Consider the following 26,720-nt stretch of genomic DNA (forward strand, 5'->3'; position numbering starts at 1 on the left):
ATGATTAGACAATGACGGAGCAGTACAGCGTTGTTAAAGTGATCACTGTTCTCTTACCTCTTGCCAGAATGTTTGACATAGACTGACAAATGCTTTGTGAAGAAATAGAGCTCTGATTGGTAGAGAGTGTTGTTGAGCAGAGATATTAATTTTAAATAGTTTACCTGACTAGTGCATAATGCTCCTAGTAGCCATTAATACGTTTGTATGAAATGACATACAAATGAACAACTACAAGAAAACACTAAAGCTTTGTTGAGTACACATATTTAAATCATGTGTACACATGTAAATTTGGTCAAGCACTGTATTATATGACTATAAAATATTAGAATATTATACTTATGTATGTGACCATCCTGAAATAGAATACAAACTATGCAGGATCCCAACAAAAAAAGTTGCAAAACTTAAAGACTAAAAGTCTAATCCAAAAAAAACATGTTAAAAATGTTTGAAGTTTGTACATAAGGACAACCACACTGCAATAAATCAACAGTACACACCAGTACACATACAACTAAAACAAGAAGGCTGAGTATTGAGAACATATCCTTAATAATACTCTAGCAAAACATTTGTTTAATTCTTTATGCTTCTATTGCTATCAAAACTTATGCTCAAAAGATCATTAGACTGTAGTTTTATGTAATATAAATTCTCATTCAAACACAAATATGATCTTATTGGAGGGTTACTAAACATTAGCTGCTGTACTACTGCTTTTTCAGCAATGGAGATGACTGTTTTTACACTGTAGGTATAATGCATTCCTTTGTAAATAGAAAAAAATATAAGTTAATATTTAAAAATAAAAGAGCGTGTAATACCTATTTTATTTCATGTTTCAATTATACAAAGTGTATTGTTATGGGAACTATTTCAGATTGGGACTCTAAAAATAAAAGTTAATACTGCAATTGCAGGAACAGATTCACAGGATGCAATCACTGTGTTTAAAATGTATTATTACATGTTATTTTATACACAGATAAGAAAGGGGTGGTGTGAGATGTTATTAAAAATGAACAAATAGAAATATGTTATTAAATGCTAACAAATAGCAATATATTATTAAAAGCTAGTGAATAGAACAATTGCAAATGTAAAACCTTGAGAGGGGAGGGAGGCGTAGAGACAGAGGGACCTAGCAGAAGATGTGCCTGTGTGTTAGGTGATAATTACAGAGCACATTTCAACAGCATGAACAAAATGAAGTTTCTTGTGCTTAAATGAACAAAACAGTGAAAGTCCATGTCAGTATACATATATAATAGTGTTAAAGAAGGAATTGGAATATTTACTAATTTCCTGCATTATATTGGAGGGTGCAGTTCATATTATTGGCCAGAAGAGGTCAGGCTTGGTATGCTTAGCTTCACAGCTAAATCAGTTCTGGCTAAACCTGCTCTCTCCTCCCCCTGGCTCAGTGATTCACCCTCCCATCTTTCCCTACACACAAAGAGGAGCTGCTGTGCAGAAAAGACAATGCCGTGGACATGTTTTTTTATGGATGGATTATTTTTTCAATGGCAAGCATAGCATTTTGACAACTAAAGGCATTGTGGATTACATAGGATCTATGTTCTATCAAATACCAAGGAAACATTGTAAGATATGGACATCAGAGACTGCTGTCTGTGTTGGAAATGGCAAGTAGCTTTCTCCCTTCTCCTTTGTAGCTGGGGCTGGGTCTCTGGGCAGCTTCGTTATTCTATTGTGGAGGAGTCTGATCCAGGGACATGGGTAGGAAATGTAGCTCAGGATCTGGGCATAAAACGTGCAGAGATTGCTCAGCGCAGATTACATTTATCATCTGAGAAATACCAAAAATATTTTACTGTAAATAAGGAAAATGGAGGCTTGACTATTAATGACAGGATTGATAGAGAGATCCTGTGTGGATCCAGTGTGAGCTGTGTGCTGCATTTAGAGGTGGTTGCTGAAAATCCTTTAGAGCTTTTTAGCATAGACATAGAGATTCAGGATATTAATGATAATTCTCCCACATTCTTAACCAATGATTATCTTATTGAAATTACAGAATTGTTGACAAATCCCGGTGTTCAGTTTGCCTTAGAAATTGCAAAGGATTTAGATGTTGGTGTTAATGGTGTTAGTCAGTACATATTAAACACATATCCTTATTTCTCATTGTCTGTAAAGAATCGTGTAGATGACACTCTCATCCCTCAGCTGATATTAGAGAAGGTGTTAGATAGGGAGGAGAAACAAGAACACAATCTAATTCTCACTGCTATAGATGGAGGAGAACCAGCTAGATCCGGATCATGTCATATCACAATAAAAGTGTTAGATATTAATGATAATCCACCGGTTTTTGATCAATCAGTTTATAAGATCAAACTGAAGGAAAATCTCCCTCTAAATACAGTTGTATTGTTGTTAAATGCAACAGATCTGGATGAGGGGGCAAATGGAGAAATTCTGTATTATTTTGATAGTCACACGTCTGAAACCTCAAGACAGTTATTTGGTGTGGACCAGCATAGTGGAGAAATCTTTATCAAAGGAAATATTGATTATGAGGAGACACATCTTCATGAATTATCAATTAAAGCAGAAGACAAAGGATTACTAAAACAGATAGGGAATTGTCTGGTTCGGGTGGAAATAGAAGATATGAATGATAATTCTCCAGAAATTTCTTTTTCCTCTTTGACAAATGAGATTCCAGAAAGTATACCACTAGGAACAACTGTGGGATTAATTAATGTGAGAGATAAAGATTCTGGGAAAAATGGAGAAATACAGTTGGATATCTCTCCACAATTACCATTCAAGATAAGAACAATTAAAAATCGTTACTCACTGATCACTGATGGAAATCTGGATAGAGAAAAAAATTCCCAATATACTATTGAACTTACAGCTACTGATTTAGGCTCTCCGGCTCTGTCCAGTAGCATTATTGTTATTCTCAGGGTTTCTGATGTTAATGATAATGCACCAACCTTTACACAATCTACCTATAATGCCTTCATTAAGGAGAACAGTGACCCAGGGACTCTTCTATGTACAGTGTCTGCTACTGATGCAGATGAGGGGGTTAATTCTGATCTGGTGTACTCTATAGTGGAAACCCAGATAGATGGAACCTCTGTATCCTCTTTTGTTTACATTAATTCTAATAATGGTGATATATATGCTCAGCGTTCTTTTGACTATGAGCACATTCAGACTCTACAAATCAACATAAAAGTAGAGGATTCTGGAACTCCAAAATTATTTTCCACTGTCCCTGTCTTTATATTCATATTGGATACAAATGACAACTCCCCCACCCTGCTGTATCCGGAACACTCTGAGGATCTCATTGTCCAAGAGAGGATCCCAAAATCAACAAGTGCTGGATATCTGGTGACAAAACTGACTGCAGTGGATCTGGACTCTGGTCACAACGCCTGGTTGGCCTTTAATCTCATTGATCCTGCCAGTTCTTTAATATTCCAAGTGTCTAAACATACAGGAGAGGTCAGGACTGTACAAGGATTTCAGGAGATAGAAAATACAGAGCAGCAGCTTGCCATCTCTATAAGTGATCATGGAAATCCCCCATTATCTACAACTGTCACAGTACTTATTAGTATAGCAGATGATGTTGTAGTAGAAAAACCCAGATCTGGGGATTTTCTCACAAACTCCAAACCCCCATCAGATATGACTTTATATTTAATTGTTTCTCTTGTGGCTATCAGTTTGGTTTCTCTTGTGACTTTCATTATATTAGTAGTGAAATGTCTGAGGAAAGAAAGTTATAGTAGCAGTTGCTGTTATCTAAGTGGGTCTGACACCAAATCATACATGGATCAGTATCAGCCGGCTCTTTTCCTGAACACAGACGGAACCTTAAAATACATGGAGGTCAGGATGGTTCCTCCAGGAGGACAGGGACAATGTTACCAAACTAATGTGCCCCCAGCCCCACAACAGAGAGATTCAGCTTTTCTACAGTCTCTGGATTTTCCTCAGCTACGGGAACTAGTTAAAGATAATGATAACACATCAGATGCAAGCTGCTTAAATGACCCAAGCAAGGTGAGGTATTGCTATTATTCTTTAAGATTTCATTTTTATTTAAATAGCTTCTCATGCAAAATGGTGGGTAATTATCAATACTGAAGGTCAAAATCCAATGCAATATTTAGACTTAAGTGTAAGTTTCCACTATCCAAAAATGGAACAACCCCACTGTGTCTCACAATGCAGTATGGTGAGCGCCTGATGGATGCATCCCTGTATTGTTGGGGATATGATGTGGGCATGTGTTTACAAACAGAATTTTAAAAGTTTAAAACCATAATAATACTACATTAAAACTTGCTAGTAGTACTTCAAAGCATTGGTTGTTTTCATCTACCCTCCCTAGATTATAAGCTCTAACGAACAGGGCCCTCTAGTCCCTCCTGTATTGATTTGTATTGTAAGTGTACTGTCTGCCCTCATGTTGTAAAGCGCTGTGCAAACTGTTGGCGCTATACAAATCCTGTAAACTAATAATAATCTCCACATGTGGTTAGCTTAGCTGAAAGGGTATTTTAGCTCTTTAGGCTGGGTTCACACTAGTGTGAATTGGATGCGTTTTTCTCTGCATCCAATTGGCATGACAGGAGAGTGTGCCCGTCTCCCAATGGAACCGGTTCACGCATCTCCATGGTGGCCACGGAGAGGATTGCACAGAGGTCCTGTGCTTCTTTGGCTCCATTTTAGGTTTGAATTCAGGCCAAAAATGTGGGCCTGATTTGTCCCTGAAATAGAGAAAAGGGATGCACTGGACCCCTGCTGCAAGCCGCTTCCTCACTAAGTGTGAACCCAATCTCACAATGAATGGCTGCCTAATGCATTTGCCATATTTGGCTCATTTTGGTCTGTTAATCATGCCACTGAAAGAGTTTTGTTATATCTGTTTAAAATGATCTTGCCAGAGATCTTGTGAGCTTAACTTTCTGTGTTCTCTGTCTGTGCTGAATGTTATCAGTTGCATTTTTCACAGCTATATTTGAGGAATACAGAACCACATCCTCTATGCAGTCTTACCCTGTTTTTGTTGTCCTGATACAGTAGTTTGAGGGATTGCAGTCATCCTAGGACTGTAATTGTGGTATTGGAAGAATTACTAGGTGAAAATAAAAAGAAAAAAGTGTGGCGAAAGAAAAATAATGTAGCCACCACATCAAAGGTTGGTAAGATGCAATATATAACATTTTAGATACACTTTAATTAGTGACAACTTTGATTTAGAGCAGAAGTAATATGAAGTAAACTGAGTGAGTCTTGCCATAATTTGCAAGTAGGCACAGTATATTTACATATTATTTTACAAGTTTGTCCTCCTCCAGCACTGAATGATCTATGCTGTCAGTCACTGCTTTTTTTTCCCCCACCACTATTAACTTGTTCGTTTGCTGCTTCTTTCGGGTCTCCAATCATCCTATTCAGCCCATATGGGATTGTATGAATTTTTGTCTTTCTCTGTTATTGGTTGAACTAGATGGACTTGTGTCTTTTTTCAACCTGACTAATTATGTCACTACCCCCCTATGTAACCATTTGGCAGCCACCTGGGCAATCTCACAGAAGTTACCTCATACCTGGCTCCATTCTTGACAGGACATAGCTGGAGTATACACTACAGTACAAGCCACATGTGGTGTACATTGTTCACAGAAAGCAAAAACCTGCTAGAAGCAGGAAGCAACAGGTTTTTAAGAGCAGGCTCACACTTGTGTACATGAGTAAAACCTCAAGAACATTCACCTGCTTTTGTGCATTTTATGTGTATTTACCTGCATTTTCATGCACTTTTTTTCTACATATTATGTTTTCAAGACGGTACCACTGTGCAGGCCAATCATCTGCCAGCCATCCATTTTTATTGCTCTTTACTTTCTGCTGCATTGATTTACTGTGCATTTTGCTGAGTTCATTTGCAATTATGTGCATAGCTTTGCAGATGCAGTTTAGCCTGCTTGACAGCTGTGTTCAAGTGTGAAATAAGGACAAAGACAACCACTGTTTTCTGTGTGCCCTTGTAGCAAGCTGATTTTTTCTTGTGCACAAAACAGAGCTCTCCACACAAATCTGAATGGGTCCGAAGTAGGAAATACATATTTTGCAATTCAGTAGTCACAATATATTACCAAGTCAAAAGATAATTTTGGAAAAATGATGTGTATGACTGTTAAAACATACACCGATCAGCCATAGCATTATGACCACCCACCTAATAAACCTAAACCTAGTAGGTGCCCTTTTTGCTGCCAAAACAGCCCTGACCCATCGAGGCATGGACTCCCTTGTACAAAGCATCACAATGCCTCTGTTCTTCCCACACTGCACCCTGGTGCCATCTCTATCCCAGGTAAGCCACACATATGCACCCAGCCATCCATATGATGTAAAAGAAAAAAAACATGTTTCATCAGACCAGGCCACCTTCTTCCATTGTTCATTGTTATAGTTGTGATGGTTATGTGCCCATTGTGGGTGCTATTGTCTGTGGACACAGATCAGCATGGGCATCCTGACTAGTGTGAGGCTACACAGCTCCATACACAACAAACTGAGCAGCACTGTGTGTTCTGACACTATCCTACCAGAAGCAGTAATACATTTTCCAGCAATTGTAGTTACAGCAGCTGTTCTGTCATATTGGACTACATGGGTCAGCCTTAGCTCCCTACATTCATCAAAGAGCCTTGGCCGGTCATTACCTTGCTGCTGGTTCATCTGTTTTCCTTCCTTGTACCACTGTTGGTAGGTCCTGACCACTGTAGACAAAGAATTTCCCACAAAGGCTGCAGTTTTGGAATTGCTCTGACCCAGTTGTTTAGCCATTTCAATTTGGTCTTGGTCAAAGGCTCTGAAAATCTTACAGTTGCTCATTTTTTCAACATCCGTCAGTGGTCAATAGGTTATGACCGATCAGTATATACTCCTTTTTATTAGTGCAGTACATTTACTTTTTGTTTGTCTTACTGTACTTTTTATGTAAAATCAAGATTTTTTTTTGAAAAGTAATCTTTGGCTCCTTTTTATTTCATTGTATTTATTTTTTAATCAATTATACAACAGGGTATTTATCATACAAATAAAGGGGAAAAGTAGAAGTGTTGGCGGTAATCTAATCCAAACTATTTTTTTTCCTTGTTCAGTTTTTATTAGTAGTAATATTATTGTAATGATAAGCACAGCAAGTGTACAATGTGTGAATAATGACTAAGGTCAGGTTTGTCTGTCTGTTAGCATACATATTGCTGCAGTTTCAGGACCCATTCTGAAGATGCCACTACCCTGTTTTGCGTAGATTAATGATTGGCCACTGTTATTGTTAGTTTGTGTGTGTGTGTGTGTGTGTGTGTGTGTGTGTGTGTGTGTGTGTGTGTGGGGGGGGGGGGGGGGTGTTCATGGTTTCACATTTGATTGATATTTTTTATGGAAAAACATTGCATTTACATATATTAACTTATGGACACTACTGTACTTGTGCTCTATACAGAAACCGAAAACTCTGGGTATGATTTGTACTCTATATGCAGTGAATGTTGCAAGTACAATTCAATCTATGTGGGGAAACATTCAATTCACCATGATTTTACACTTTAATTTTTCAGTATGAATTTGGTTTCTTACAGTATATGTTTGTACTTTGGCAGTCTGCTCGAAAACAGGATCTGTAAAGATTTTTGATTTTGTGTACGTCATGGCAAAGGGGTTTCTACAGTTTGTAGTGAACTACAAAAGTTAAAGCGGTAGTAAACCCGCAATTAATTTTTTTATTTTTTTAAACCTGCAAAGCAAAAGGCATAATGAGTTAGTATGCACCGCATACTAGCTCATTATGAAATACTTACCTTAGAACGAGGCCCCGACATCTCGCCCGATCCACGCCGAGGGAGCCGACATGCTCCCTCTGCGTCTCTTCCGGGTATCGCGGCTCCGGCGCTGTGAGTGGCCGGAGCCGCGATATCGTCACTCCCGCGCGCATTTCAATCCGGCCGGGCGAGCGCTGCCGGATTTTCACGGAGAGAACCCCCTTGTGCGCATGCGCCGCTGCAGTCAGCGGCGCATACCGAGGGGAATATCTCCTAAACCGTACAGGTTTAGGAGATATTTTTTTTACCTACAGGTAAGCCTTATTATAGGCTTTCCTGTAGGTAAAAGTTAAAAAAGTGGGTATACAACCACTTTAATAGAACTCTAATGTTCATATCTGTGACAATTACTATAGGGATTAAAAATATTTTTACAAGTTAGCGTAAATTTTTTTCAATGCACCATTAGTGCACACATTATTTACATATAAGAATACACTACAACGTTTGTTTTTTTTTTTTTCACTTTTAGTGTAACATTTGTTTAGCAGTGAGTTGGTAGACTTTGAGGTGTTGTTCTTTTTTTTAGTAATATTGTTTTACCAACACATCAACATATTCAACATATACCAACATATCAAATTGTAGCTTTTCAACAAACCTCAAGACAATAATAAGGTAAAATCAAAACATAAAATAAAACCCTTTTTTGCTGCAATCCAGATATTTTCTCTGCAGTCATTTTTTTCCACTATATGTCTGATGGCCAGCATATTTTATCCTATTTCATACGAGCCAGGTCATCCCACAAATCACTCCAGCCTGTGAAGCAGCACAGTGATGAGCCCTTTTCTCTGTCACTCTGCTTTAACTTCCTGTGTGTATGCTTTTTGCCAGCTTATGAACTATTTTCTGCGGTATCATGTCAGGTTTCAGTTCTGTTATACAGTTACAGCAAGAAGTGCATAAAAGGTAAAATTCACTGCTTGCATTAAAAAAATTTTTACAATATATTAATGATTAAATAGCTGAATTAATGCATGCTTTTATATTTGTCTGCAGTTCAGCTTTAAGTTATACAATGTCTCAAACACAAATATAATTTACAAGAGCTATAATATATTTTAACTACACTACTTTTTCAGCACTGTTGATAACTTGACAGGCGTAGTATACTGTATGTATAAAACAGAATTTCGGAATATTATGCATTCATCAAAACCAAAAAGTATCTAATACCCTTTTTAATTAATTATTACAGCATATAAAGAAATAGTAAAAATGGTAATTTTAACAGGATTTCTTCAGATTAAATTGGTGGGTGAGGTTTACATGTTTGGCCAGAAGAGGGCAGGATTAGCACATTAAGTAGCACAGCTAGATCTATTCAGGCTACATCTGCTCTCTCCTCCCCCTGGCTCAGTGATTCACCCTCCCTTCTTTCCTTACACACAAAGAAGGGCTGCTATACAGAAAAGACAATGTCGTGGACATGTTTTTCTCTGGATTGATTCTTTTTTCAATGTTAAGAAGAGAATTTTGACAGCTACTGGCATTGTGGACTACACAGGATCTATGCTCCATCAAATACCAAGAAAGCATTGTAAGATATGGACATCAGAGACTGCTGCCTGTGTTGGAAATGGCAAGTAGCTTTCTCCCTTCTCCTTTGTAGCTGGGGCTGGGTCTCTGGGCAGCTTCGTTATTCTATTGTGGAGGAGTCTGATCCAGGGACATGGGTAGGAAATGTAGCTCAGGATCTGGGCATAAAACGTGCAGAGATTGCTCAGCGCAGATTACATTTATCATCTGAGAAACACCAAAAATATTTTACTGTAAATAAGGAAAATGGAGCATTGGTTATTAATGACAGGATTGATAGAGAGTTCCTGTGTGGATCCAGTGTGAACTGTGTGTTCCGTTTAGAGGTGGTTGCTGAAAATCCTTTGGAGCATTTCATTATAGACATGGAGATTCAGGATATTAATGATAATTCTCCCAGATTCCTATCTAATGATTACCTTATTGAAATTACAGAACTGGTGACAAGTCCTGGTATTCAATTTTCTTTACAAATTGCAAAGGATTTAGATGTTGGTATGAATGGTGTTAGTCAGTACACATTAAACACAAATCCTTATTTTTCATTGTCTGTAAAGAATCGTAAGGATGGCACTCTCATCCCTCAGCTGATATTAGAGAAGGTGTTAGATAGGGAGGAGAAACAAGAACACAATCTTATTCTCACTGCTATAGATGGTGGAGAACCAGCTAGATCAGGAACATGTCATATCACAATAAAAGTGTTAGATATTAATGATAATCCACCAGTTTTTAACCAATCAATTTATAAAATCAAGCTGAAGGAAAATCTCCCTTTAAATACTATTGTGCTATCATTAAATGCAACAGATCTGGATGAGGGGGCAAATGGAGAAATTCAGTATTATTTTGATAGTCACATTTCTGACTCCTCAAGGCAGTTATTTGATTTAAACCAGCATACTGGAGAAATCTTTACCAAAGGAAATATTGATTATGAAGAGTTAAATTTTCATGAATTATCAATAAAAGCAGAAGATAAAGGATTACCCAGACTGATAGGGAATTGTCTGGTTCAGGTAGAAATAGAAGATGTCAATGATAATGCCCCAGAAATGTCCTTCTCTTCTTTGATTAATGAAATTCCTGAAAATATTCCACTAGGAACAACTGTAGGAATAATTAATGTGGAAGACAGGGATTCAGGAAAAAATGGTGAAATACAATTGTCTATGTCACCACAATTACCTTTTAGGATCAGCGCAGTTAAAAATCATTATCCACTGATCACTGATGGGAATTTGGATAGAGAAAAAATACACCAATACACTATTGAGCTGACAGCTACTGATTTAGGGACTCCAGCGCTGTCTGCTAAAATGACTGTTATTATCAGGGTTTCTGATGTTAATGATAATGCACCAGCATTTACACAATCTACCTATAATGCCTTCATTAAGGAGAACAGTGACCCAGGGACTCTTCTATGTACAGTGTCTGCTACTGATGCAGATGAGGGGGTTAACTCTGATCTGGTGTACTCTATAGTAGAGACCCAGATAGATGGATCCTCTGTATCCTCTTTTGTTTACATTAATTCTAATACCGGTGATATATATGCTCAGCGTTCCTTTGACTATGAGCACATTCAGACCCTACAAATTGCCATAAAAGTAGAGGATTCTGGATCTCCAGAGTTATTTTCCACTGTCCTTGTCTTTATATTTATATTGGATATAAATGACAACTCCCCCACCCTGCTGTATCCGGAACACTCTGAGGATCTCATTGTCCAACAGAGGATCCCAAAATCTACAAGTGCTGGATATCTGGTAACAAAACTGACTGCAGTGGATCTGGACTCCGGTCACAATGCCTGGTTGGCCTTTAATCTCATTGACCCTGGTAGTTCTTCTCTTTTCCAAGTGTCTAAACATACAGGAGAAGTCAGGATTATAAAAGGATTTCAGGAAGCAGAAAATACAGAGCAGCAACTTATCATCTCTATCAATGATCATGGGGATCCCCCTTTATCTACCACTGTTACTATACTTGCAATTATAGCAGATGACATGGTAGTACAAATTCCCAAATCTGGGGATTTTCTCACTAACTCCAAACCACCATCAGATATGACTTTATATTTAATTGTTTCTCTTGTGGCTATCAGCATAGTTTCCCTTGTCACATTCATTATACTACTGGTGAAATGTCTGAGAAAGGAAAGTTATGGTCTTAGTAGCAGTTGTTGTTATCTTAGTGGATCTGACACTAAGTCATACATGGATCAGTATCAGCCGGCTCTTTTCCTGAACACAGATGGAACCCTAAAATACATGGAGGTCAGGATGGTTCCTCCAGGAGGACAAGGACAATGTTACCAAACTAATGTGCCCCCAGCCCCACAACAGCGGGATTCAGCTTTTCTGCAGTCTCTGGATTTTCCCCAGCTACGGGAACTAGTTAAAGACAATAATAGCACATCAGACACAAGCTGCTTAAATGATCCAAACGAGGTGAGTTATAATTTAAATCTACTATATTTTACTTTTATTAATTTAATGTGTAAAAATAATAGTTTGGAGTGAAACATGCTGATTTCTGCTCTGAAACTGCTTAGACTGTCCAAAGGAAGTGAACATAAATTCTCTCATTTTAAATATGTATTTCTTTGCTATTGAGGACATTTACATTTAAAGTAATATCTATATATGACCAAGGCACTCAGGCACATGCACATTGCATGGACATTATGGCATTATATATATATATATATATATATATATATATATATATATATATAGTGTGTCACTATATATGTATATATTATATATATACAGTATCTCACAAAAGTGAGTACACCCCTCACATTTTTGTAAATATTTTATTCTATCTTTTCATGTGACAACACTGAAGAAATTACACTTTGCTACAATGTAAAGTATTGACGTTATAGCTTGTATAACAGTGTAAATTTGATGCCCCCTCAAAATAACTTAACACACAGCCATTCATGTTCAATGTTCGCAACAAAAGTGAGTATACCCCTAAGTGAAAATGTCCAAACTGGGCTCAATTAGTCATTTTCCCTCCCCGTGTCATGTGACTTGTTAGTGTTAAAAGGTCTCAGGTGTGAATGGGGAGCAGGTGTGTTAAATTTGGTGTTATCGCTCTCACTCTCTTATACTGGTCCCTGGAAGTTCAACATGGCACCTCATAGCAAAGAACTCTCTGAGGATCTGAAAAAGGAATTGTTGCTCTACATCGGGCTGTCCAAACTTTTTTCAAAGAGGGCCAGATTTGATTAAGTGAACATGCACAAGGGCTGACCAATTTGCCTGACATTCTTTGAACTATTAAAATTTGGCCTAAGTGTGTTAAAGAACTGTGAAGCAAAATAAGGGTCTGCATCTGCAGCCTCACAAGTGCCCATTGGCAGATCCACCATTGACAGGAATGCAGACCCCAACCATTGCCGGGAATGCAAACCCCAGTCATTGCTGGCAATGCAGAACCCACCCATTGCCGGGAATGCAGAACCCACCATTGCCGGGAATGCACCCACCATTGCCAGGAACGCACTCACCATTGCCAAGAACACACTCACCATTGCCAAGAATGCATTCATGAGCCCCAAGGATTACCTACAGGAGAATCTCCTGTTTACACAATGGCCTCTTATAGAAAGTCCTGCCTCCTTTGATGGACAGAACATACATCCAATGGCAGCTCAGGAGACGGGACGTCCTATTACAGAGGCCGCCCCTAAACAGGAAATTCTCCTGTGTGTATATGGCGATTGTCCCGCCTCCGCCCTGCCCCCTCCAAGGCATGTACTGGGCGCTGGGAGATCGTTGGGGGCCACAAAAGATATATATGTCCAAATAACCAAGCGGGCCATTCAAAACCAAGCGGGCCGGTCTTTGGACATGCCTGCGCTGCATAAAGATGGCCTAGGCTATTAGAAGATCGCTAAGACCCTGAAACTAAGCTACAGCACGGTGGCCAAGACCATACAGTGGTTTAACAGAACAGGTTCCATTCAGAACAGGCCTTGCCATGGTCGAAAAAAAAAAAAAGTTGAGTTCACGTGATCAGCATCATATCCATATATGTCTGTTTTCTTTGGAAAATAGACATATGAGTGCTGCCAGCATTGCTGCAGAGATTGAAGAGGTTGAAGGGGTGGGGAGTCAGCCTGTCAGTGCTCGGACCATACGCCGCACACTACATCATATTGGTTTGTATGGCTGTCATTCCAGAAGGAAGCCTCTTCTAAAGATGATGCACAAGAAAGCCGCAAACAGTTTGCTGAAGACATAGATTACTGGAACCCTGTCCTGTGGTCTGATCAGATCAACATAAACTTATTTGGTTCAGATGGTGTCAAGCATGTGTGTGGCAGCAACCAGGTGAGGAGTACAAAGACAAGTGTGTCTTACCTACAGTCAAGCGTGGTGGTTGGAATGTCATGGTCTGGGGCTGCATGAGTGCTGTCGGCACCGGGGAGCTACAGTTCATTGAGGGAACCATGAATGCCAACATGAACTGTGACATACTAAAGCAGAGCATGACCCCCTCCCTTCGGAGACATGGGGCAGTATTCCAACATAATGACCCCAAATACACCTCCAGGACGACAACTGCCTTGCTAAAGAAGCTGAGGGTAAAGGTAATGAACTGGTCAAGCATGTCTCCAGACCTAAACCCTATTGAGCATCTGTGGGGTATCCTCAAATGGAAGGTGGAGGAGTGCAAGGTCTCTAACATCCACCAGCTTTGTGATGTCATCATGGAGGAGTAAAAAGGTGACTCCAGTGGCAACCTGTGAAGCTCTGGTGAACTCTATGCCCAAGAGGGTTAAGGCAGTGCTGGAAAATAATGGTGGCACCGCAAAATATTGACACCTTGGGCCAAATTTGGACATTTTCCCTTAGGGGTGTACTCACTTTTGTTGGCAGGAGTTTAGACATTAATGGCTGTGTGTTGAGTTATTTTGAGGGGACAACAAATTTATACTGTTATACAAGCTGTACACTCACTACTTTACATTGTAGCAAAGTGTAATTTCTTCAGTGTTGTCACATGAAAAGATATAATAAAATATTTACAAAACTGTGAGGGGTATATATATCTATATATATATATATAATTCCTGGAATGTCCACACTGCCGCACTATGACGAGTCACACAACAATTTATTTTTATCGATTAGTGGAAGTAAAAATGCGTGTGTGCATTGGGCTGTTGGCAAAAATGAGTGACAGGGATCTGGAGAAGCAAAGTGACATCAAATTTTTCCTGAACTGGCAAATGTGTGAGTAAAAATTTTGCTGTGATACAACAGGTTTATGGTGACTATTCCATGAAGAATCATGTGTTTTTGAATGGTATAAAGAGGGGTGGGAAGATGTCCACGATGACACAAGAAATGGGCAGCCAAAAATACAAGGAACGGATGCAAAATGGGCAGAGTACGAACCCTCCAATGCTCAGATCGAAGATTGATTTTGAAAATGATGGCAGAATTGAACATAAACAGGGAAAAAGTGTGGCAGATGGTGCCTCAAATCTTGACAGAAAATCAGAAAGAAGGTCATCTTCAAATATCATCTAGTATATATTTTTTTATAGTCTATTGTGGGAATTAACTACTTACTGACCATATAACTTACATATGTACGGCAGTAAGGTGGCACTGCTGCGCCGGATCATATATTAGATACACTTCTGGGTAGGGGGCATGCATGCGCACAGTCGACGGGCCAGTTCCTGCTGTGATTATACACAGCAGGAGCTGACCTGTGGGTTCCGTGGACTCGATGTACCCAAGACGGATTGCTGTTCTGTCAGTAGGGAAGGCACAGGTCCCGTGTCCCCTTTGATCGCCCCTGATGTTAACCCCTTCCTTGCATGTGTCATTAGTACAGTGGCAGTTCATATTTTTAGCGCTGATCACTGTACTAGTGTCGCTGGTTCCCAAAAAAGTGTCAAAAGTGTCCAATAAGTCGCTGATCACCGCCATTACTAGGGAAAAAAAAGAATAATAATTCATAATTATATCCCATAGTTTTTAGACGCTATAACTTTTGCTCAAACCAATCAATATTGGGATTTTGTTTTACTAAAGATATGTAGCAGAATACATATTGGCCTAAACTGATGAAGAAATCTGATTTCAATTTTTTTATTGGATATGTTTTATATACATTTTTTTTGGGTACAGCATTGCATGACCCCGCAATTGTCAGTTAAAGTAACACAGTGCCGTATCGCAAAAAAGGGGCTGTCAGGAAGGGGGTAAATCTTCCGGAGGTCAAGTGGTTAAATATGATAATTCTATAGTTAGGCTGTTTTTATCAACAGGTCAATTGATAATTGATAAAACATATTTAAAATGATATAGACAATCATTAAAGTATATATATAGATTTTTTATCACAACAGCAAATAAAAATGTGAAAAGTACAGGTGTTGCATACATCTAATTCCCATTGTCTTTCTCTCAGCTCAGTTTACAAGATGTAGTAAATTACATTTTACTAATAAATACTGTAAGGATGTAATTAATAAAAAAAACTGTGATCTAGCTGTCTGTATGCACCATTCTGTATGCAGTATTTTGTGTACTTTTGTGCTTGGGATTGGCACATCAACAGGTTTGTCTGTTTGTTGTGTTAAGAATATTTTATGGTTTCACATTAAAGGGAAACTTTTATGTTGTTTCAAACCCTCTTCCGATGAACCTAATACTTTTGCTGTCAGTCTAATTCTCTAGTTGTATCACTTCTTCTGCTGCTATTATTATTAGATTGAGTTTTTGAAGGTTTTTTTTTTTTACCGCTGAACCTAAATATCACCTTAACATGCTCTTAAGATGTATTTTGGTCTCCGGATTCCTTCCTTCCTTCTTGTTCTTGTTTCTGTACTTAGGTAACCTTTTTGGAACATGCAACTCTCTAGCTTGTGGTACTTGACACTTGACACATGTTCTTGACATAAACCCAGATTTTATTGTAGCAAATGTAGTGTTACTGATAGGTAATACTGTCCTATTTAAATGGCTTGTGTAATAAATTGGGGGGGGGGGGGGCTAGGAATTGGGCACTTGACAAGTTTCCATCCTCCCATCCTGTTCATTTGTTAAAGCAGTTCTTCAGCCTTTTTGAAAAGAAAAAAGAAAAGTCAGCAGCTACAAATACAAGTGTGACTTGTCATGCAACTTTGCATTTCAAAGTCGCATGACAAGTTGCACCCCATTTGCTGCAATGGAACAGTTAAAATCACTGCGACTTGAATCTTTGAAAAAGGTCCCTGCACTATTTCTGTGTGATTTCACTGTGACTTGCATTGATATCTGTTAAATGAAGTCACACGGATGTCAGCAAGCTGTATATGAAATCGCACTGATAGCCGGCTTTGAAGTTATGCTGAAGTAACGCAACTTCAAAGCCACATTGGTGTGAACCAGGACTTACTATGCACAGCCAGCTGTGATTTCTTGTGGCTTCACAGCCAGCTGCCCACAGCACATGTACGACCCACGCTGCACTTTGAGAATGGTTCAGAAGCCTTCTGGGATCTATGACATGTCCCAGAAGGTTGTGCTAACCCAAACAGTTTCTTTTTTATTGAAGTATGGAAAAATGCAAGGTACATTTGATTCAGTCCAATTCAGTCCAATAACATAATATGTAATTAGGCCTAGGCTTCTCAAGAATTATGCATGCTTGAATCGGCTCCAATCTGTGTTTTACAAAGATCAGTTTATTTCTGTATAGCACCTGGGTACCCTTATAAAGCTACAGCCAGATTGGACTAGTGTTTTTTGAGTCATCTGTTTTATTTAAGAAAATAATGCAAAAAGTATGCTGTTTTTTTTTTTTTTTTTTGAGAATAATGTGGGAGCCATTAAAGAAATGCTACACCAATATCACACTAAACAGTACTCAAAATATTTGTACTTAAAGAAGTAGCTGTCAGTATATACTTCTTCATCAAATTTAATATCGAAAACGTATGTCCTAATTTACTCTAATAGCTGTAAGCGCTTTCCATTTTTACAGGTAAACCCCACTCCCACTCCCCTACCATTCCTCCTAGTCATGTTAATGGTACTTACCCATAATAGGTAGGTTACATTCAGCCCAAAATGTATTGCTCTTTCAGTTATAACTTGACTGACTGTATAAAACATGACTATTGATGTTTTTGATACATTAGCATCCTTCTTTCACTTGTCTTATGATTAGACAATGACAGAGCAGTACTGCATTGTTAAAGTGATCACTGTTCTCTTACCCTTTTGCCAGCATGTTTGACATTAGACTGACTTTTGCAAAGAAGTAGAGCTCTGATTGGTAGAGAGTGTTGCCCTTCACTTGAATGTTGCTGTTCTGGAAAGTTTAGGAATCTGATCAACGCAGTTGCAGGTATACAGCATATGCGAGTTGCACAAATACATACATTTGAATTGAATATACAACTGAATAAAATGTTATATTTTATCGCTTACTTAGAGTATAGCGTTACCTTGTTATACTCATTTGTTTTCTTGCATCTGAGCAAAACTATTGTTGAACAGAGATATTTAAATGCATTACTAGTGTATAATACTCCTCCTAGCCACTCATACATTTGTATGAAATTACATATAAATGAACATCTAAACTCTAAAACTTTGGTGAGTACAAATATTTAAATATTGTATGTACATGTGATTTTGTTCAAGCACTGTATTATAGTTCTATAAAATATTAGAATATAGTATAATTATGTGATCATCGTGAAATGCAATGCAAACTATACAGGATCCATACAAAAAAGAGTCACACCACTAAAAGCACAAGTCTAATCCATAAAACCATGTTAAAAATGTTAAACATTTTTGAAGTTTGTACATAAGGACAACCACCCTACAATAAATAAACAGTACACATAGGACTAAAAAAAAGAATGCTGAGTATTGAGAACATATCCTTAATAATACTAAAGCGATACATTAGTTTAATACTTTATACTTTTTTTCTATCATAGCTTACCCTCCAGAGATAAATCGACTGAAGTTTTAGGTAAAATGAATTCTCACTGAAACACAAATATAATCTCACTGGAGGGATGCTATATATTAGCTGGTGTACTATACTGCTTTTTCAGTAATGGAGATGACAGTTGCCGCACTGTAGGTAAATTAATTCCTCTGTAAATCTCAAAAAAGATTACAGTTTTTAAAAATAAAAGAGTGTGTAATACCTATTTTATTTAATGTTTAAATTATACAAGTTTATAAGTATAAGCATAATTATAACTATATAATAGTGTTTGCATTATATTGGTGGATGCAGTTCTTATTATTGGCCAGAAGAGGTCAGGCTTGTTGTGTTTAGCTTCACAGCTAAATCAGTTCTAGCTAAGCCTGCTCTCTCCTCCCCCTGGCTCAGTGATTCACCCTCCCATCTTTCCCCACACACAAAGAGGAGCTGCTGTGCAGAAAAGACAATGCCGTGGACATGTTTTTCTATGGATGGATTATTTTTTCAATGTTAAGGAGAGAATTTTGACAGCTACTGGCATCGTGGATTACACAGGATCTATGTTCTATCAAATACCAAGGAAACACTATATGATATGGACATCAGAGACTGCTGTCTGTGTTGGAAATGGCAAGTAGCTTTCTCCCTTCTCCTTTGTAGCTGGGGCTGGGTCTCTGGGCAGCTTCATTATTCTATTGTGGAGGAGTCTGATCCAGGGACATGGGTAGGAAATGTAGCTCAGGATCTGGGCATAAAACGTGCAGAGATTGCTCAGCGCAGATTACATTTATCATCTGAGAAATACCAAAAATATTTTACTGTAAATAAGGAAAATGGAGGCTTGACTGTTAATGACAGGATTGATAGAGAGATCCTGTGTGGATCCAGTGTGAGCTGTGTGTTGCATTTAGAGGTGGTTGCTGAAAACCCTTTAGAGCTTTTTAGCATAGACATAGAGATTCAGGATATTAATGATAATTCTCCCACATTCTTAACCAATGATTATCTTATTGAAATTACAGAAATATTCACAAGTGCTGGTACTCAGTTTGCCTTAGAAATAGCAAAAGATCTAGATGTTGGTATTAATGGTGTTAGTCAGTACATATTAAGCACAAATCCTTATTTCTCATTGTCTGTAAAGAATCGTGTAGATGACACTCTCATCCCTCAGCTAATATTAGAGAAGGTGTTAGATAGGGAGGAGAAACAAGAACACAATCTTATTCTCACTGCTATAGATGGTGGAGAACCAGCTAGATCGGGATCATGTCATATCACAATAACAGTGTTAGATATTAATGACAATCCCCCAGTCTTTGATCAATCAGTTTATAAGATTAAACTGAAGGAAAATCTCCCTTTAAATACAGTTGTATTGTTGTTAAATGCAACAGATCTGGATAAGGGGGCAAATGGAGAAATTCAGTATTATTTTGATAGTCACACGTCTGAAACCTCAAGACAGTTATTTGGTGTGAACCAGCATAGTGGAGAAATCTTTATCAAAGGAAATATTGATTATGAGGACACACATCTTCATGAATTATCAATTAAAGCAGAAGATAAAGGATTACCGAGACTGATAGGTAATTGTCTGGTTCGGGTGGAAATAGAAGATATGAATGATAATTCTCCAGAAATTTCTTTATCCTCTTTGACAAATGAAATTCCGGAAAGTATACCACTAGGAACAACTGTGGGACTAATTAATGTGAGAGATAAAGATTCTGGGAAGAATGGAGAAATACAATTGGATATCTCTCCACAATTACCATTCTAGATTAAAACGGTTAAAAATCGTTACTCACTAATCACTGATGGTAATCTGGATAGAGAAAAGATTTCCCAATATACTATTGAACTGACAGCTACTGATTTAGGGTCTCCGGCTCTGTCCAGTAGGATGATTGTTATTCTCAGGGTTTCTGATGTTAATGATAATGCACCAACATTTACACAATCTACCTATAATGCCTTCATTAAAGAGAACAGTGACCCAGGGACTCTTCTATGTACAGTGTCTGCTACTGATGCAGATGAGGGGGTTAATTCTGATCTGGTGTACTCTATAGTGGAAACCCAGATAGATGGATCCTCTGTATCCTCTTTGGTTTACATTAATTCTAATAACGGCGATATATATGCTTAGCGTTCCTTTGACTATGAGCACATTCAGACTCTACAAATCAATGCAAAAGTAGAGGATTCTGGATCTCCAAAGTTATTTTCCACTGTCCCTGTCTTTATATTTATATTGGATACAAATGACAACTCCCCCACCCTGCTGTATCCAGAGCACTCTGAGGATCTCATTGTCCAAGAGAGGATCCCAAAATCTACAAGTGCTGGATATCTGGTGACAAAACTGACTGCAGTGGATCTGGACTCTGGTCACAATGCCTGGTTGGCCTTTAATCTCATTGATCCTGCCAGTTCTTTAATATTCCAAGTGTCTAAACATACAGGAGAGGTCAGGACTGTACAAGAATTTCAGGAGATAGAAAATACAGAGAAGCAACTTGCCATCTCTATAAGTGATCATGGGAATCCCCCATTATCTACCACTGTCACAGTACTTATTAGTATAGCAGATGATGTTGTAGTAGAGAAACCCAGATCTGGGGATTTTCTCACAAACTCCAAACCCCCATCAGATATGACTTTATATTTAATTGTTTCTCTTGTGGCTATCAGTTTGGTTTCCCTTGTGACTTTCATTATATTAGTAGTGAAATGTCTGAGGAAAGAAAGTTATAGTAGCAGTTGCTGTTATCTAAGTGGGTCTGACACCAAATCATACATGGATCAGTATCAGCCGGCTCTTTTCCTGAACACAGACGGAACCTTAAAATACATGGAGGTCAGGATGGTTCCTCCAGGAGGACAAGGGCAATGTTACCAAACTAATGTGCCCCCAGCCCCACAACAGAGGGATTCAGCTTTTCTACAGTCTCTGGATTTTCCTCAGCTACGGGAACTAGTTAAAGATAATGATAACACACCAGATGCAAACTGTCTAAAAGACCCAAGCAAGGTGAGGTATTGCTATTATTATTTAAGATTTCGTTTTTATCTTAATTCATAGCTTCTCATGCAAAATGGTGGGTAATTATCAATACTGAAGGTCAAAATTCAATGAAATAGTTTGACTTAATTTGAAGTTTCTACTATCCAATAATGGAACAACCCCACTGTTTCTCACAATGCAGTATAGTGAATGCCTGATGAATGCATCCCTGCATTGTTGGGGATATGATGTGGGCATGTGTTTACAACCAGAATTTTAAACATTTAAAACCATGGTAATACTACATGAAAACTTGCTAGTAGTTCTTAAAAACATTTGGTTGTTTTCATCTATCTCCACATGTGGTTAGCTTATAATTCTGAAAGGGTATGTCAACTCTTTAGGCTGGATTCACACTAGTGTGAATGGGATTTCTCCGCATCCAATTGGCATGACAGGAGAGTGTGCCCATCTCCCAATGGCGCCAGTTCATACATCTCCACGGTGACCATGGAGTGCATTCAGGTCCATCTTTGGCTCCATTTTAGTTTTGAATTCAGGCAAAAAATGTGAGCCTGATTCATCCCTAAAATGGAGAACAGTGAAGATATTTGCCAGCACATCATGGAACGACACAAGTAGCGTCCAAATGGGTGATTTATTGCATGATCACAACACAAAGATAGTGCAACATTTCGGAGCTGCTCATGGCCCCTTCGTCAGGCATGTGAAGACACGTCGCACTATCTTTGGACGCTACTTATGTCGTTCCATGGTGTGCTGGCAAATATCTTCACCATGACTTGAACCAGTATCCAGCTGGTTGTTGCTACAGCACCCACATCTGAGAGCGCATCCAGGAACGTGTGCGATGGGAATATGAAGTACTAAAATGGAGAACAGGGACCTCTGCTGCAAGCCACTTCTACACTAAGTGTGAACCCAGCCTCAAAATGAATGTCTGCCTAATGCATTTTCCTTATTTGGCTCCTTTTGGTCTGTTAATCATGCCACTGAAAGTTTTTTAATATCTGTTTAAAATGATTTTGCCAGAGATCTTGTGAGCCTAAATTCCTGTGTTCTCTGTCTGTGCTGAATGTTATCAGTTGCATTTTTCACAGCTATATTTGAGGAATACATCTTCCTTCCTCTATGTTATGGGGAAGAGGAAAGGGGTGGCATCCTGTAGTCTTACCCTGTTTTTGTTGTCCTGATACAGTAGTTTGAGTGATTGCAGTCACCCTAGGACTGTAAGTGTGTTATTGGCAGAATTACTAGTTGAAAATAAAAATAAAAAAGTGTGGGCGAAAGAAAAATAATGTAGCCACCACATCAAAGGATGGTAAGATGCAATATATAACATTTTTGTTTTTGGGTTTAGATACACTTTAATTAGTGGCAACTTTGATTTAGAGCAGAAATAATATGAAGTAAACTGAGTGAGTCTTGCCATAATTTGCAAGTTTGCACAGTATATTTACATATATATTATATATTTGCACAGTATATTTACATATTATTTTACAAGTTTGCCCTCCTCCAACTCTGAATGATCTATGTTGTTGCTGCTCCCCCACCACCACTATGAACTCGTTTACTGCTTCTTCTGGGTCTCTAATCATCCAATTCAGCCCATATGGGATTGCATGATGATCTTTATTTTTTCTTTCGTTTTTATTGGTTGAACTAGATGGACTTTTTTCAACCTGACTAATTATGTTACCATTTGGCAGTCACCTGGGCAATCTCACAGAAGTTACATCATACCTGGCTCCATTCTTTGCAGGACATAGCTGGAGTGTACACTATTTGCCACTTGTGCTGCAGATCCAGAGTCTAGTCTCGGGAGGGGCACTGCCAGAAATTTTTTTTTTCCAGGCAATTTATCGGGGAAATGGCTGATATTGGCACTTCAATCTTCCAGGCACCATGGTTGTTATGGTGTCAGGATGATTGAAGCGCATTATTTCTATTATTACATTGTAATATAAAATTTAATGGTTCAACTCACTATAATGCAGAATCAGTGGGAGCCCTGAGTGTGTCACTTGCCACCCTCGCCTGGCACCAGATGGGGATTATCATTTTCCACGTCACCTGCCAAACGTTGCGGATTGTCACTTGTCTGCCACCAGATGCAGATCGTCACTTGCCACGTCACCTGCCACATGTTGCAGATTGTCACTTGCCACGTCACCTGCCCCATGTGGATTGCCCCTTGCCATGTCACCTGCCACACATTGTGGATTGTCACTTGCCTGCCACCAGATACAGATTGTCACTTGCCACACGGGGATTGTCACTTGCCTGCCACCAGATGCAGATTGTCACTTGCCATGTCACCTACCACAAGTTGCGTGTTATCACTTGCCACATCACCTCCCACACGTTGTGGATTGTCACTTGCCTGCCACCAGATGCAGATTGTCACTTGCCACGTCACCTTGGATTGTCACTTGCTACGTCACCTGCCACAAGTTGCGGATTGTCACTTGCCACAACGCCTGCCACACGTGGTGGATTGTCACTTGTCACGTCACCTGCCACACCTTGCAGATTGTTACTTGCCTGCCACCAGATGCAGATTGTCACTTGCCACATCACCTGCCACATGTTACGGATTGTCATTTGCCTGCCACCAGATGCAGATTGTCACTTGCCACTTTGCCTGCCACACATTGCAGATTGTCACGTCACCTACCACACCTTACAGATTATCACTTGTCACGTCACCTGCCACACCTTGCGGATTGTCACTTGCCTGCTAAGGTGGTGTTTTGCTTGTCTTTTGCTTTGTCCCACCCAGAGTCAGGCAGCAGAGAGATTATATAATCTCTCTGCTGTCCGCGCTGCCTGCACAGTGAGGGCAGAAATAACTGCAAGGATGCAGGCAGGCACGGGGCGGTAAGAGATGATGTCATCTCTCTGCTCTCCCGCCCACTGGCTCGCTGATTGGCCCACCGCCTGCTCACACACCGAGCTACTCAGCTGACCGCCTGCTCTCTCAGCCGCCACCGAACCGATCGGCCATTCACACACCGAGCCACTGGACAGCCCGCCCGCTTTCTAACAGGTCCACGGAGCCACCCAATCTCACACGCAACTACGTTTTCAGGGGGGGGGGGCGATTGCCCCATTGCCCTCCCCCTGGATCCACCCCTGATGTGGTGTACATTGTTCACAGAAAGTAAAAACCTGCTAGAAGCAGGAAGCAACAGGTCTTTAAGGACAGGCTCACACTTGTGTACATGAGTAAAAACTTAAGAACATTCACCGCTTTTGTGCATTTTATGTGCATTTACCTGCATTTGTAAGCATTTTTTTCTACATATTGTGTTTTTAAGACACTATCACTGTACAGGCCAATCATCTGCCAGCCATCAGTTTTTATTGCTCTTTACTTTTTGCCGCATTGATTTACTGTGCATTTTGCTAAGTTAATTTGCAATTATGTGCATAGCAGTGTGGATGCAGTTTAACCTGCTTGCCCCTGTGTTCAAGTGTGAACTGAGGACATAGACAACCACTGTTTTCTATGTGCCCTTGTAGCAAGCTGATTTTTTATTCTGCACAATAACAGCTCTCTGCACAAATCGGATGTATGGTCCTAAATAGGAAATACATATTTTGCAATTCAGTATTCACAATATATTACCAAGTCAAAATATCATTTTGGAAAAATGATGTGTGTGACAGTTAAAACATACACCGATCAGCCATAGAATTATTACCACCCCCCTAATATTGAGTAGGTGCTCTTTTTTCTGCCAAAACAGTCCTGACCCATCGAGGAATGGACTCCACTGTACAAAGCATCACAATGCCTCTGTTCTTCCCACACTGCATCCTGGTGCCATCTCTATCCCAGGTAAGCCACACATATGCACCCAGCCATCCATATAATGTAAAAGAAAAAAACATGTTTCATCAGACCAGGCCACCTTCTTCCATTGCTCTATGTTATAGTTATGATGCTTATGTGCCCATTGTGGGTGCTATTGTCTGTGGACACAGATCAACATGGGCATCCTGACTGGTCTGAGGCTACACATCTCCATACACCACAAAACTGAGCAGCACTGTGTGTTCTGACACTATCTACCAGAACCTGCATTAACTTTTCCAGCAATTTTAACTACAGTAGCTGTTCTGTCATATTGGACTACATGGGTTAGCCTTCGCTCCCTACATTCATCAAAGAGCCTTGGCCAGTCATGACCTTGCTGCTGGTTCACCAGTTTTCCTTCCTTGTACCACTGTTGGTAGGTCCTGACCACTGCAAAGAACATCCCACAAAGGCTGCAGTTTTGGAGTTGCTCTGGCCCAGTTGTTTAGCCATTACAATTTAGTCCTTGTCAAAGTTTCTCAAATTCTTACAGTTGCCAATTTTTTCTGCTTTCAACACCTGTCAGTGGTCATTAGGTTATGACTGATCAGTATATGCTCCTTTTTAGGGTTTCTACAGTTTGTAGTCAACTACAGAAGTAAAAGTAAAGAAATCGAATGTTCATGCCTGTGACAATTACTGTACAAAGGGGATTACAAATATTTTTTTCAAGATAGTGTAAATGTATTTTTTTCAATGCATCATTAGTGCACACATTATTTACAACATAAAATAGGTAACAAAGACTCAGATCAGACACTTAATACATAAGAATACACTACAGCATTTGTTTGTTTTTTCTTTTCATTTTTAGCGTAACATTTGTTTAGCAGTGCGTTGGTAGACTTTGAGGCTTTGTTCTTTTTTTTGTAATATAGTTTTTCCAACATATCAAGATATCAAATTGTAGCTTTTAACCACTTAACAGCCGTGCCATAGCCAAATGATGGCTACAGCATGGCTCAATAACTCTGGGAGGGTGTACATTGACATACATTGCCCACGGGACGGGAACAGGGAAGTAACCATGACGCCAGGTTCCAGAGGACCCAGAGCATCACAAATCACGTTAAAAGTCCACTGATAGTGGGTGTTTACCACGTGACTGACGGAGCGATCACTTGTAAACAAACTGGCATCATGTCCGGTCCCCTCCCCCCATAACAATCGGTACAGTCTGAGCGGAGAGGGGAGAGATCGAGTGCAGCCGTGCTGTGGGCTGGATTTGTAGTGCCCACAGTGCTGATCTGTTCTCATTGCAGCCTCATCCATCCATCCATGCTCGGCCATACCTCTGTCATACTCATCCAGCCATCCATCCATGCTCAGCCTCTGTCATACTCATCTAGCCATCCATCCATCATAATCATCCAGCCATCCATATTCAGCAATACTTATCCAGTAATCCATGCTC

The 26,720-nt window shown here is 39.4% G+C and overlaps 1 protein-coding gene across 22 annotated transcripts in view; it reads left to right on the forward strand.

The window, feature by feature from the left end:
* The window catches only part of LOC143964452 (protocadherin gamma-C5-like), a 568,154-nt gene that overhangs the window by 331,537 nt on the left and 209,897 nt on the right, over positions 1 to 26,720 (forward strand). For 2 of the 22 annotated variants that reach the window (XM_077474185.1, XM_077474194.1), the window contains exon 1: positions 9,277 to 11,893. The exons of 19 other annotated variants lie outside the window; for them this stretch is intronic. In XM_077474185.1, coding sequence (XP_077330311.1) covers positions 9,446 to 11,893 — 2,448 coding nt within the window. In that variant the 5' untranslated portion in view covers positions 9,277 to 9,445. Of the gene's footprint in view, positions 1 to 1,452; positions 4,060 to 9,276; positions 11,894 to 26,720 lie in introns of those variants that run through there. One more of the 22 variants, XM_077474205.1, reaches the window with a different exon arrangement.

This window comes from Lithobates pipiens, unplaced genomic scaffold, assembly GCF_037356315.1.
Source record: "Lithobates pipiens isolate NorthernLeopardFrog02 unplaced genomic scaffold, aLitPip1_a1.2 Scaffold_8, whole genome shotgun sequence".
Taxonomy (NCBI): Eukaryota; Metazoa; Chordata; class Amphibia; order Anura; family Ranidae; genus Lithobates; species Lithobates pipiens.